Source organism: Mytilus californianus, unplaced genomic scaffold (assembly GCF_021869535.1).
Source record: "Mytilus californianus isolate M0D057914Y unplaced genomic scaffold, xbMytCali1.0.p SCAF_10, whole genome shotgun sequence".
In the NCBI taxonomy this organism is placed as follows: Eukaryota; Metazoa; Mollusca; class Bivalvia; order Mytilida; family Mytilidae; genus Mytilus; species Mytilus californianus.
This window is the reverse complement of record NW_026262582.1, coordinates 58,982,631-58,997,453: the sequence shown is the minus strand read 5'-3', so window position 1 is coordinate 58,997,453 and position 14,823 is coordinate 58,982,631. Positions and strand designations below refer to the sequence as shown.

General features: G+C 32.0%; 1 protein-coding gene across 2 annotated transcripts; it reads right to left on the bottom strand.

Moving 5' to 3' along the window:
• Window positions 1-3,827: 3,827 nt before the first annotated feature.
• LOC127718916 (uncharacterized) lies at window positions 3,828-13,972 on the bottom strand. Of its 2 annotated transcripts, XM_052225015.1 has the most exons (5): window positions 13,684-13,972; window positions 11,130-11,200; window positions 10,420-10,677; window positions 9,348-9,473; window positions 3,828-5,066 (listed from the first exon to the last, which is right to left on the bottom strand). In XM_052225015.1, the coding sequence occupies exons 1-5, from the start codon at window positions 13,708-13,710 to the stop codon at window positions 4,889-4,891; spliced, it is 660 nt and encodes a 219-aa protein (XP_052080975.1). In that variant the 5' UTR covers window positions 13,711-13,972; the 3' UTR covers window positions 3,828-4,888. The 2 variants fall into 2 exon arrangements, with proteins under 2 accessions (XP_052080975.1, XP_052080976.1); XM_052225016.1 differs by lacking the exon at window positions 10,420-10,677.
• Window positions 13,973-14,823: the final 851 nt, after the last annotated feature.

Below are 14,823 nucleotides of genomic sequence, written 5' to 3'. Positions count from 1 at the left end.
TATAATTTCGTCATGCTGTAATGTTAAATAATTTTTGTTAAATATTTTGTTGTGGACAGTATTTGCAAGCATACAATTTGAAATGCGCAATTTGGTCTTCAGATAAATTAAAATATAATGCATTTGTATACTATTAAAGGATAAGAATATTTTCTAAATTAATATTATTTTCTTTCTTTTGTTTTGTCTGCATACTTACGGAAAGTTTTTTTATTAGAAAACTGTATTTCAAATGTTTACCATTAATAACTGCAACTTCAAAACGTTGGAACAATTGACCACTGATGTCCGGAATATGCGGATCTTTTTATATTGCACATTAGAGAAGAGTTCCCAAAATTAACGTTTACTTTAAAGTAAAGTTCAGTTTAGTATATATGTAATTAGCTTACCTGTGTTTAATAATTGAGAACAAAAACAATTCGTATTCTTTATATGCATCCTTATTCCTTATTTGTCAAATTATACTTTTATTATCACAGATCAAAATAGTTTGTATTGCCATTAATTCCGGTTTATAAATATTAATGATCACCTGCTTAAACCTTCCCTATTGGTACGCCTAAATACCTCTTGATCATAAAATGCGTCTTATCGCCATTAAAAACTATTATCTAGTACATTGTGGAAATTCTATAAATGGATATTTATGATATGATATTTTGATATATTTTACTTTTGAAAAGATGAGGATATATTATAATAAATGTTTTATTATATTTACTATTTTTGTAATACCTATCAATTCTATCGTCTCTGGAATAACATTTGTAATCTAACAATTGTTTTTATTATTCGATAATTGTTTTTATCATCAAACGTAACCATCCATCGACATACCTTCTCATATTTTTTTATTTAATGTAGTTACTGTGAAAGTACTTTTATTCGTGAGTATTAATTTTCGTGGTTTGAGCAAAAGCTACGTGTTCGTGTGTTCTTAATTCTTAGATTTTAGTTTTCTTTAAAAATCGACTGCAGAATTTGAAGCCATCAGAAACGAAGATTCTTGAAAATAATCATATGTCGTTTTATAACGATTTGTGGGACATAGCAAACTAAGGTGTTCATTTTCACTAACTTGTTCGTCTCTCATTGCTGACAATGTTCGTCAAATTTTTCATAAAATATTCATTTTCGGAAATAAGCTGATTCATCTATAATCACAAATTGTCTCGATTGAAGGCATTGAAAATTTTGCGCACGTGTGATCAGAAGTGATGATACTAATTAACCCTAGATCGATGATCAACTGATAAACGATCATCAAAAGTGTTAATTGAGTCATAGCCATGTCACTTAAAGAAAACGGTTACAAATGCAACAAATGTACTTTGAATGGTTTGAACTGAAAAAATAATTCTTATGCAACCGCAATATGAAATTTCTATTTTTGTCTTCGTATGAAAATTACGCGGAGATGAAATGAACACTTCATCGTTGCTTTACAATAAATAGTTTACTTTAGATCATCGCATATCATCACCAGAAGTCAGACTTGTATCGATCTCAATTTTCATAAGAGTTCAAAGGTTAAAAAGTCGTACAGTTTAGGATTTTTAAAGATTGAATGGATAAAATCCTGTCTGAAGTTGTATAGTTCATGGCACGTTTGCTGATATTCGATGTATTCTCAAGTTTATATACCCGTACCCATGTAGTCAGACCTACATGGGAGTCTCTCCATGTCTTGATTTGGACAACAATTAGTTTATTTCGTTTGACACTTAAATTCGTGGATAAAGCAATGAACGAAAACTATGAAAATTGGTACACCACGAATAAAAGTATTTTTACAGTATGTTGACTCGTGCTTTTATTGTCCCTTTTTATATCCGCTCCTGATTATTTATGTTGTGATCATTGATATTTGATATTAAAAACTAATTTTAACAGTGTTGACTATTTCGTTGCTGCCAGTTTTATATGGTGGAGCAAGCCGGGGTTTCCGGAGAGAATCACCGACCTTCGGATGGAAAACTGACAATCCTTGTCAATAAATATTGGATTCCCGTGCGACGTTTTAACACACAACTGTAGTGTTATCATGTTTATTTGAAACCAAATCACATACTACATACAGCTAAATGAATAAATATATCTCCTTCAGTGGGTTTTTTTTTTGTGTGCAATAGAAAGATAGAAATTTAAACTTCTAATGTTTTCATCTGTGGTCTGTCGTTTTTTTTCTTACATTACCACTTAATGGGATTTATTGAAAATTTCTATTCATGGTAATTGTTTAAAAACAATAAGAAAACAATTCATAAATTTTGACCAAAGGATGTATGAGAACCAAAACAGTTGAAGACCTATGCGACCACAAAGGACCTTAAAAATAGACAAACCAATCTTAGATCAACTTTGCTTTAGGGAGTTGAAACCTTAGTTTCTTTATAATTCATAAATCTATAAACAGGCAATTATTAAAAGGTTTGTTAAAAATCTTGTCAGAACCAATGTACGGACTACTGAGCTAGTGATAACATCGGAGACTGATAGTCAACCAGCAGCTGTATCGACCAAAGTTGTTAAAAATGAAGACAATACTTGATAAACTTCATGCTTCCGAAAAGCTTTTCTGGATTTACCTCCATCAGGAACGCTCAAACCAAGAACCGAAGCAGTTTAAGAATGGTATGACCAAAAAAGACCAACAAAAATAACCAAACCCTTCTTAGGTCAACTGACGTGCTGTATTAAATTAGGTTAATTGAATACGGAACCAATTTTATGAAAATTTTCATCAATATTGATGGTACCTTTTGGCATAAAGAAAGAAAAATGACAGTGGATAATTTCCTTAGTATTTATTGTGATTTCTAATTAAAATTGAGCCGACAGACTTAACTCTGTCCCTCGATGAATGCACCATTGTGTCTTTGAGATTTTAAGCAATCTTGGTTTTGTGTGGTGGTGGGGTGTGATTTTGACATGGATCGATAGTCCATTTCCTTTTTTCATTGCAAGTAACAGTTTTTGTCAACATTTGTCTTAACTATGACTATCACATGTAACATACGGTGACCCATAGTTGTTAACTTCTATGTCATTTGGTCTCTGGTGGAGAGTTCTATCATTGGCAATCATACAACATCTTTGTATTTTTTATAATTTTCGACTAAATAACATCAAACAATAAAATCCCAACATTTTAAAGAATAAATGAATCAGCTGTACATGTACACACTGATAAATCCAAATGTGACATACTTTCTCAATTTTGCAAAACCTTCTCTTGGTATATACAAGTGGAAATAGTAGTTTATCAATTTTCAAATCGGAAAAATCCATTTTGAATATGCATCAACAGAGCTAGCGTCTCCAGCTGTACTTGTACTATGCTTATTCACATGCTATCAGAATGTCATGATAGGGAACCGGTCACAATGGGTATCAGATAACTACTTCTGGTATCTGTAGACTTATGACTAATTAGACAAGACACCAAATTGTAACCTATAAATTGTGTATAAACATGAATTTGTTAGAATATTGAGGATCAAATTGGCACTATAGCTCCACTAAATTTATGCATCAATAACTACCGTTACTTTCAGAGTTGTGAGTAAGAGTAAGAAATGTCGAGAAATTGCTTTAAAGTCGGTATATTTCGTAGCAACTATTGATTTATCAACACAGCTGTTTGTGAACTATTTGTAACAGAGAGTACCATCCTCAAATATTTATTATTTTGGTATTGACGAGTTTTCAAGTAGTTCCAACATCGTTTCAATGATGTTTTTTAAATATATTATGTTTACTCTGGGATGATCACAAAGTTATTAACATTTCTATTTTGACAGGATTAATCAAGTACTTTTTTTATTGTGTTATTACGTAGGTTTTTAATTTCAAAGTTAATACAATATACATACATTATTACTTGTGAAGGTTTTTATAGGCGGATATCCTTGTTTAATTTAGTACACATTTCCATTTCCGTCATATCATTAATAACATAAACTGAACAATTTAGTGAGTTTGGTGAAAATCTGTTAAATAATTGATAAAAGCATTTTACATGTTTTATCGACGTCTATGAATGGACAGTTATGGAATATCCATTTCACAGATGACAACGGATATGTTCCACTTGTCGTAACTACAATCCCGTCCACTTTTCCATGAATGTGACCTACAAAATACACTTATCATCGGGTTTGTACTAACACAAGGAACACGACGGATGGCACATGTGAAGCAGGATCTACTTACCCTTCCGGAGCACCTGAGATCAGCCCCAGTTGTTGGTGGGGTTCGTGTTGCTCAGCCTTTAGTTTTCTATGTTATTTTTGTGAACTGTTGTTTGTTTTTATTTTCTATTTTAGACATGGTGTTGTCAGTTTATTTTCGACATATGGGTTTGAAGGTCCTTTTTGGAATCTTTCGCCTCTCTCCTGCACAAATATCACAATGCACGTAGAACACTAAAACTGTGAACGCGATCTTTAAATATGTACCTATTTTAATTCTTAAAAGGATCTGATATCCTGCGATCAAACTTTTTTTCCTTTACTCATTTTGTCTCTCCTTTTTCAACACACTTTCCATCAAGTGTGGACAGCATGCTTAAAAAATCTATTTGTATATTTTGATGATTTACCTTTAGGTTCTTTTCAATAACAAATGTTATGATAACTTTGAAAAATAACTATTTCTTCTTTTATAAGTTTTTTTAAGATAAACATGGTGTTATTAGAAAAGTCTTCCACAGTAGGTTTCTTATGTCATTCTTGTCCGTGATAAATAACTACGATAGTAATATTTTTTTAAATAAATCATATGCACATTTTGCTCAGGGGAATAATTGAATAAATAACAATGTACAATTTTTCATGAAATTGAAAAGCACAAAAACAGTTTTACCGGTTTTCTAAAGTGTCGCTTATGGTGCACGTTTACTAAGGTTAATGCATTTACAGCATCCGTGTAAATAAAAAAGGTCTATTTCCAGCTGTGAAATGTATCTGGCTGTTGCTGATGTGTATCCAGACTTGTAGACAACTGCTGAAGTTGCTTGAGCAATGTAGTGACAAATGCAACCAGTACAATGAATGGCTTGTCTGAAAGAGAAAACAGTACAAAAAATAGTTTGTCTGAAATAAAAACCAATACAATCAAAATCAAAAGCTTGTCTGAAAGAGAAATCATTAAAACCAATGGTTTGACTGAAATTGAAACCATTACAATTAATAGCTTGTCTAAACAGACACCAGTACAACTAATAGTTTTTCTAAAGAAAAACCAATACAACAAATATCTAGTCTGACATGAAAACCATTACAACAAGGAGAAACCAGTACAGCAAAATATCTTGAAAAATAATAAATTACGTGAAAAGGAAAAAGCAATGACAGGTTACAATATACAGTTTGTCAAAGTGAGGTTTTATAGTTGCACTTACTTTAAACATGTTAATAGTTATCAAAGGTACCAGGATTATAATTCAATACGCCAGACGCGCGTTTTGTCTACATAAGACTCATCAGTGACGCTCAGATCAAAATATGTATAAAGCAAAACAAGTACAATGTTGAAGAGCATTGAGTACCCAAAATTCCAAAACGTTGTGCCAAATACGGCTAAGGTAATCTATTCCTGGGATAAGAAAATCCTTAGTTTTTCGAAAAATTCAAAGTTTTGTAACATGTTTTTAAAATCATATTTAAAAAAAGATCAATATTCTTATTTAATGAGCAAGTTGATTGTTTATCTCTTATCATTATCATCATTGGGTTATATAAGGCTTGCATTCTGTCGTCGACACAATAATATTATATTTAGACTATATATGCTATAACTGAAAACAAATAGGTTACGAAACGTTCAGCCTGCTGATCCAATACCTGAAAAGGGAAGTTAAACTGAAAAATTAACGTTCTACAGTTGACTGCCTGCTTGAATAAAACATCAAATTTATTCCGATTGCCAATTCAAAAACTTGCTTTACAACGTGAATATTTCAACACAAACACTTAGCAAAAACCAATAGTGTGATCGCTACATAAAAGACGTATTGTGATCCGGTTTTCTACTAAATAGTAAGTTCATTCAAAGTGTAGTTGTACTTCAACAAACGTTGCAACTGTTTCAAAGTTTACTTTATCACCGCGTTTGCTATTCCTTATGGAATTTGGTCTTTACGCTCATATTCAAACTTGTATGTGGTTCTATTTATCCCAAGCTTTATACTGAAGGTAACATCGTACTATGTTATTCAATGCTTAAGTTTCCTACCAAATCTTAATGTGATATATGCACTATTCCGACTTTGATATTGTGTTGTAACACCACTGTTACTGATTATAGCAGGATTGAGGACAAACATCTTTAACCCCGCCACATTCTTTCAATGTTTGCCTTTGGTTCACGTAGGTCATTTATTTCATGAATGGTTTTGTTATAAACAGGGCCGTTGGTTTTCTCAATTAAATGGTTACACATTTTTAATTTCGATTTTAACTTTAAAGCCGACTATACGGGGTTACTCATTGTTGGTGACCGTACGGTTGTCTATAATTTGAACTTTGGTAGATAGTTGTCTCATTGGCAATCATACTACAGTTCCTTATTTTAATATTTATAATAAAGACAGTCAAAGTCTCACCGTGAAAATTATTCGATAGTGATATGTTGGTCTTGAATCAAATACAGCTCTTACATGAATTAAAAACTAAATGATAGAATAATAGTAACATATAGAGAAGGAAGATTTCGTAAACAGGCAAAATATGAGAAAAAAGAAATTTGCGATAAGGGAATGTCACAGAATCGTTATCATCTATAGTTGATATCTATTCCAAAAGAGATGACAGTGTGTGTATTTTTAACAGTTGTAATTTTTTTATTAATTTACTCATTCAATAACTTAGATGTATAAGAAATTATTTTTCTTTAATATTTGACACAAAGTCGATGATATGTATCAAACTACCGTACCTTATCAATCCCATAAAATCACACAACAGTTAAAGAAAGAAGGAAAACAGAGAACCGTGTAGCAACGAGGAGCCCTTTTTGTATAAACAGCTGACATCGTAGCTCATATGTGTTCGTGATATTAAAACTTTAATATCGAGGTCAGAATAAATACACTTTACTCTGCATGCACATTACTCCCTACTTGTAGTCAGTGCCGGTCATTAAGAGCTTCACCTTTGGAATAAACGTTTGTTTTTTGTTTTGTTTTTTTTTTTTTTGTAGAAGAACTCGTTTTGACTTTTTTTTTTTGTGTTTTTGGAATATTTGCGTTTGATTAATATTATTGATGTTTCCCGCGTCTTCTTTTATTCATAGCAATTATCATACTGTACAACATACAAAGTAATTAATCTGCATTGAAACAAACCATTTGTTATATTTATTCCTAGAATACATATAGTTGGCATGAATGACAAGTTTGAGGGTATAATGATGTTCCGTTGTATTTTTTATTAATTCGTTCGTAGATTTTACCCCACATAATTCATGTAATTATGTGTCGCTATTGAAATCTAACCAAAAATTCCCCTTAAACTGGTGATTGGTGTAGTACTGAATCTGCTGTTATCAGCTGTGCGATTTTTTGTGCCTGTGTTCATATGACTTATTGGCTATTTGATTTGATTCTTTGCTTTGGGTATTGTTTCATGAGGCAATGACCCATATCCCGTAGTATCAACCAAACAACCACCTTAATATACTAGAATAGCTCATATATCTTACATGTCCTAATAAATGAAAATGTCAATAGTATATAAGCTTGCCTAAAACACTAGCGCTTTATGTATAAGACCTAAGTGATTTCCATTTAAAAAGAAAATAAAATATCAGTATTTTTGCTCCGTTGATTGATAACGTTTGATTTTGTCAGTTTTTATGGACATTAACCTTTTTTTAACCTTTTTGAATTTACCTTAGAGTTCGGTATTATTGTTATACTATTTTATAAAACTGAAAATATGCATTTCTATTTTACAATTTAGTCAACGTGCACATATTGTTTCTGTGCTCTACATCGGAAAACCTTTTGCATTGAGACAATTGTTTTCTTTTGAAAAACAAATAAGCTTACATGATTTTCAAGTTATATCGTCGACTTAAACAGTCCGAACCATATCAGAAATATTGGTTTAGCTCGACGCTTCTACGGAACCGAGTAGACTACATCCCAGGTGTTATATCAAGCGGAGTTTTGGTTGTTTTATGTGTATTCCTTCGTGAAATATTGTTCGGACTCGTTTGTCTATCTATTTTTATCTGTTCAGCCATTCTTAGGTCTCTCTTTTACATATGGTTTTTGATAGACTGGTTCTCCGATCTAGATAAATGTTCATATTACATATTTCATATATCAAGACAGGTAGGGTCCAACGTCATCTTTTGAAATCGAGGTTGTTCTAATTTTTACAATATTGACGTCATCATAATATGGAAGTCGTTTTTTTTCTCCCGGCATGCAATGGTGACTAACAACAACAATAAACAATGGCAGCATAAATAACTTCCTGAATCTCCTGTGCGACTGACTGCGCGGTGTTTAGTTAAAAAAATTACTAAAATGAAGTCGGCCTCCACCTGTCTATGTATAGAACAAGGTGATTATACATAGCTGAAACCCAGTCTATGTTTTTGATTGCCCACTTGTTAAATCTATTATCTTTTTACTATACTATGATATGTGAAGTCAGATGTTTACACAACAATCATATCGAAATATATGAATGTGATGCTGTCTTTCGCATTTCAATGACCAGACAGTTATACATATGTTATTAAATTGACTAGTTGAATTGGGACACTTTTGTTACATGTGAATTTTTAAAATAAGTAAACTGATATTTAATTTCAAATCAGCGATAGTATTTTTGTGTTCAGGTCGGTGACAGCTGCATTAAATAAGGTTTTTAATTATGTCGTTTCGAGCGCCACTGAGAGATATTTTGAAGGTAATATGGCGTCTTTGAGGGTTTTTTATGTGCTTTAAAATGTGTATGCTTGGTGAAGAATAGCTTGATTTGGTTGTAATACTGTATATAGTTGAAGTCTGGTAAATCTTCGATGTTCAAATGGTAGGAATCTGGTGATGTTTTGCTATTGAGGGTTTGATCTCTCTTTCATCAAAATAAACCATTTAAATGTATTGTATAACCTGGGTTATGCTTGACGTGTGACAGGCTTTCCCATATGGTATTTCTTCTGTAAGTTTACACTTAAGTTTTGGGAAAGACTTTGTTGATACCTTAAAAGCTCTTCTACTTTGTGCTAAAACTATTAATTGTTTTACTTATATTTCATAACGCTATTGTTAAAATAATTTGGAACCATTTATCAACGAAACAAATCCTTACAGTCATAAGTATTACCTGCATTCTTCTTGAAAGAATACCTGTGGCATGTATATCAACAGCAGTGAATCATTGAACTGTACGATCTCTCTAACTACGCCATCTATGTTTGTAAAGAATTGATGTGTTGTAAAGATTCGAGTTCTGTAAACAAACAAATATAAAAAGCTTGATGACAATTTGTTACAATCGAGTGCAACGCATGTGATTTCAGTATTGTACGATTGAATGGCATGGCGTTGTCAGTTTTTTTTCGGCTTAAGAGTCTTAATGTCCCTTTTCTATCTTTCGCCTTTCTTTTAAGACAACATTCGTAATTTATACGCTGGATATTTCACGTTTTCCTTTGGTAAAAATGAACGAGTATTTATATCCTGAACATAATTGTCTATATGATTACTTACGTATACCCGGATATCCTGTGCATAAAAATAGTCATGCTTAGTCAGGGAGAACATGATTTATCAATTAGTTGTAATTGCCTTTGACTAACTTTCTTTCAGTAACTTTGAGTAGTCTTACATCAATGCTAAGAGTCTATTGTTTTTATACTGGTTGTTTTTTGCGTCGTACCGATCTTTTGAGTTAACCTAATTTTAAATGATTTTTACTTTGTTCTTATGTTGTGCTTGAACACCACTGTCCCAGGTAAGGGAAGGCCGGGTTGTGCTCTCACAAACATGTTTAATTCTTTAACATTCTTTATGTACCTGTCACAAGTCAGGAGCCAGTAGTTCAGTGATTGTCATTTTTTTCTCATTGTTGAAGGCCGTACGGTGACTTATGATTGCTTATTACCAATTGAATTTAACTCTGGTGGCTAGTTATAACGTTGACAAGCATACAACATCGTCTTATCATTTAATGACTTCGAAATGAATCGGAAAATTTGGGAACACTATTTGATAATGATAAAATAGTTTTTGTCTAGTTTCCAAATAAAGTACGTAACATTGTACAACAATAAAATAACAAATGATTTAATCTTTTTTAATTTAGACACAATGATGCCAGTGTATCATTGGCCGGCTGGAATAATTTACTCTGTCAAAATTTAAATAGTGACTATACAATTGAAAACAACGCTTACGATTGACAACATGCGTGATTGTAAACACGTGCACGGTTGTAGTTCGGTTCAGATATACGTTTTCCTCCATTAGGTACACAATCAAAACTGCAGTTCTTATTAGGATTAAAATATCCAGTAGTAGGCGTAAGGCGATTTGCACCTTTTAACAATATCTGCTCGTAGGAAATATTAGTTGTATAAATGCCATATATGGTGGGGTAGTACTTAATAAGATTTTCACGAGTAATTCTTGTATCTGTTTCCTTGTCCTTTAATCTGAAATGCAGATGGATAAAGTCATGGCCTGTAAACAATACTACTAGAAGAGTTGTGGTTTCAAATAATGTGGTGATCTAAAATAAATGTCAGTTTCTCGTGTGCTAATACTACGATTTCAACAGTTTTTAATTATATCCTTGATTTGAATTCGGAATCGATTGAAGAGATTTGAACATCGGTATTCTGATATTGCCTTAGTTTATTACAGGATTCAATGACTGTGAACTGAGCAAAACAATGATAGCGTTCACTTAACATTATCGTTGATTTTCTAATCAAATTATTGCATCGGATATCTTTTTGCAACAACAACTTCTACTGTTTATCTTGAAGATATATGGTGCTAATATTATTCACAAAAATATAATATTAGAAATTGCTTTATGTGCGGCAATGCAAAGTCGCTCAATACAATCATACAACAAGACTTTAAGAAAATACGAACTTACATAAACTCTCTCCAGCAAATAATGCCAACCAGTGTTATGCTTATCCCAATAAAAGTTATCGCAAGACAGACCTTTACAAAAATAATAGTTACATTTATTTAATAATGTGTTAAATATAAAAGCAGACTTTCATATTCAGTACAAATTTTAGGTTCTTTTCGGGCATTTCTTTTTTAGTTCTATTTCTAACCCAAACAATGACTAATCTTTACAGTACATATAAAATGACAGCGTTCTATCACTATGTTGACATGCAAATAGATATATTTTACAAGAGAGGCGAAACATATCAAAGGGATAGTCAAACTAATAAGTCGAAAACAAACTGACAATGCCATGGCAAAACACGAAACAAAACGACCAAAAGACAAACAACAGTACACAAAACACAACATAGGACACAAGGGACTGAGCAACACGAACCATACCAAAACCAGGTTTGATCTCAGGTGCTCCGGAAGGATGCGAGATGGTCAAGGTCTGTAACTTTGAGAAGAAGACAAGCAGTAAATCACAGTTTCTATATTTTTTTATCTAAGCGTCCTTGGTGTCTTCTCCTCTTTTATATTTTTTTTTTCTTTTAGTATTGTTATGCTTTCTGTGTATAAATCATGTTTGTTGTTCTCTTCTCATTCAACAATGTTTAAAAACCAGAACTTTTTTTAATATCTGAGATAGAAAAAAAATTATACACCAGTAGAATCTAGTTCAACTGATGAATCCTGATTATGTAGAATGATTTTGTTTTTGGAAAAAATAAAGGCTGAATCAGATGAGTATTAGCTGAATATCCAATTACTTTGCCTTTAGTGAAACACATGACGTCTATGTATGACAAGTTAAACGTTTTCCGTAAATTGATCCACACATTTGAATAATCAACCTAAAAATAGGAAGATGTGGTGTGATTCCTAAAAGAACGAAGATAACAGTTCAGATCACCCTACAACCTTTAACAATGACCAAACACATGTTCTTAGTAAAAACCTTTAATTGCAATATAAATATCTGGAGCAAAATAAAAACAAAATAGCTTGTTTATGACAATATAAATCGTTCGTATGATGATGCAATGCTTTATCAACATTTTCTGATCTGATTTTTTTTCCTTGGTAACATAATTTTCTTCCCGTGAATAGTTATAAGAACTGTTTTTATGAGTTTCATGTTTTCTCAATCCTTAGTTTTCTATGTAGTGTTTGGTGAACTCGTTTGTCTTTTAGAACTTTGTTGTTTGTCTTATAAATTTGTCATGGCGTATTCATCGTTCTCTTCGACTGGTGAGTTTTCAATGAGCCCTTGGTATCTTCGCCTGTTTTTTAATGATTAAAGCAGATATTTGAAAGATTTGATAAGGATGTTTTGACATATAAATTTAGTTGTGAATCTTCATTCAAGTATTTAAAAGTATACTGACGGACAGAAACACAGCACACATTTTTGGTTTTATGATTAATCTTCATATAACTACTAATCGTGCTTCCCATACTCTTTTTGTTTAGACAAAAAATCAATACCTGACTAATCTAAGGTAATTGAACATACCAGATTATTGACGTCATACGAATTTCTCGTAAAGCGCTATTTGAAACCCATGAAAGATATTTAACGTTTCTAGTTTCGTGAATAATTTCTTTCAAGCCATACCCACACTTACCTACTGCTTACATCAGTAAATCAATATGTTGAATTTCCATATTGCCGCGACTAAGCAAGGACAATCTGAATGAGGCAATAAGAATATTGCAGACAGGAATACGTGAACGTGCTGTTGCTAGACAATTTCATGTCAGAAACTCCTCTAACTGTTCTTACAACAACGGTACAGGCAGACCGGATTTGTAAATGACCACACATGACCAGATCAATATTTAATGACAAAGCCATGGCGATTCGAATGCTATGGCAGACAGATTCACGACATCAAAGTTTCCTATATACTGAAATGCATAAAGAAACGACTACAGAAAAATAGTTTAAGCCCTAAAGTTTAAACCGAATAATTGCCAAAAACACTGTAATGATAGGGACAGAGGCCAAACAAGAAGCTACAAAATAGAACTCAAAACATGCCCAACATAAATGGTTGACTTTTCTGTCAATCATATAGGTTTTGGTTACAGGCAGCCATAGCCATCCGTTGAAGGGGGAAACAAACAGGGTTTCAGTGCATACCAAATGATTTGAATATTAAACATGGCGTAATCTATTCAACTTCCCAATTGCATACTATGTTTAGACAATGAAGTAATGAATGAAATATATGTTTACATACATTTATTTTACAAAAATTGCATAATTATATGAAAATATTATATGAGAACTGCGTTTTTAAAATCTGTCAGTATATTACTACAGACTTCAAGCTATCTTAGTTTGAATGGTCGATGAGCATCATCCTTGTATTTTGATCCTTAATTGATAGTTGTCTTATTGGCACTCACAGCACATATCTTTATTTTCATAATGATACTTATAGCTTTATGCATGGCAGTATTCAACTACATGACTGTTACAATAATAAACTATTGTGTTTCTTTCAATTTTTACATACCCATGTATTAGCACAACGTTCTCCCATTCTCCAAGGTATTTCGTTCGTAATTCCTATGTTTAGATGCGACAATTAATAATTTAATAACTTAGGCTCTTCCTGACAGCTACGTATAGAAGTGTCTAAATGGAAACCAGTATAAATAAAATCATTCCGTTTTCATTTTTCACTCCAATATTTAATACCGTACAAAAATTACTTGCTTTGTAATATATATTTTCCTTTTTATTATTTTTTTTTTTGTTACACCCATTAAAAAATTAAAAAAAGAAAAATAACGACTATATAAACTAACTTTAAACGGAAGTATAAAATTGTTTTTAAAACCCTGCCAACTTGCAGTGTCATTTCATTTGCAAAATATTAACCACAAATGCGTATAGGCAGTATAACATTCAAAACATGATGTCAAGGAGTTCATTATTTTTGTTGATTATAGTTGATATTATTTCATTTATAACAATTGCAGATACAAAATAATGGAAATGAAAGAAATAACGTTTAACGCAAAGCATACATTGTAATCGGCAAGACATATTTTGAACGTATTTGTGTTTAACATGTTCAAGTTCAATGAAACGGTGTGTGTACTAAGCCGAGGCGATTATAGAGGTCTACACGTGTTAAGTCATTGTTCACAAAAAATAATTCTACGTTTCGTCAATAAACTTTGTTGACAGGAGGTATGTATTCTTATGAGCACCAAGTGTGCCCTTTAATATCAGACTTGTTATTGTAATGTTATTAATCAGATGAAGATCCGTCTAAACACCATTTATCTAATAAATGCAACAAAAATTACCGTCACCTGGATGATATTACTGTTTTGAAATTCAAGAATTCACTAAATATACTGTCAAAACGACCGAGGGGAACTTTCTTTAAATAAATCGATTATACACAACAATAACTTCCTTTCCTTTATTTATAGATTCTAATTATTGAACAAATCTATACATGAAATTATGACAAAAAGGACCAGATTTTTCGTTTTCTTTTGTGTTTTTTTTTTTTTCCTTTTTGAGACATGATTTTTCTTTGGTCTTATCTAACGGTATTCATATATCCACAAGTCAAAGGCGTAAAGAATGAAATGCATATCATTTATGTTAATAAGTAAGTGAGTACTTGGTTTCAATA

Excerpts from the sequence above, each read along its gene's own strand:
- LOC127718916 (XM_052225015.1), bottom strand. The coding sequence starts at position 13,710 with ATGGGAGAACGTTGTGCTAATACATGG. Across the intron at positions 11,201-13,683 it reads AACGTTGTGCTAATACATGG|GTCTGTCTTGCGATAACTTT; the intron begins GTATGTAAAAAT and ends ATTTTTGTAAAG. Across the intron at positions 5,067-9,347 it reads TTCTTTCAAGAAGAATGCAG|ACAAGCCATTCATTGTACTG; the intron begins GTAATACTTATG and ends TTTCTCTTTCAG.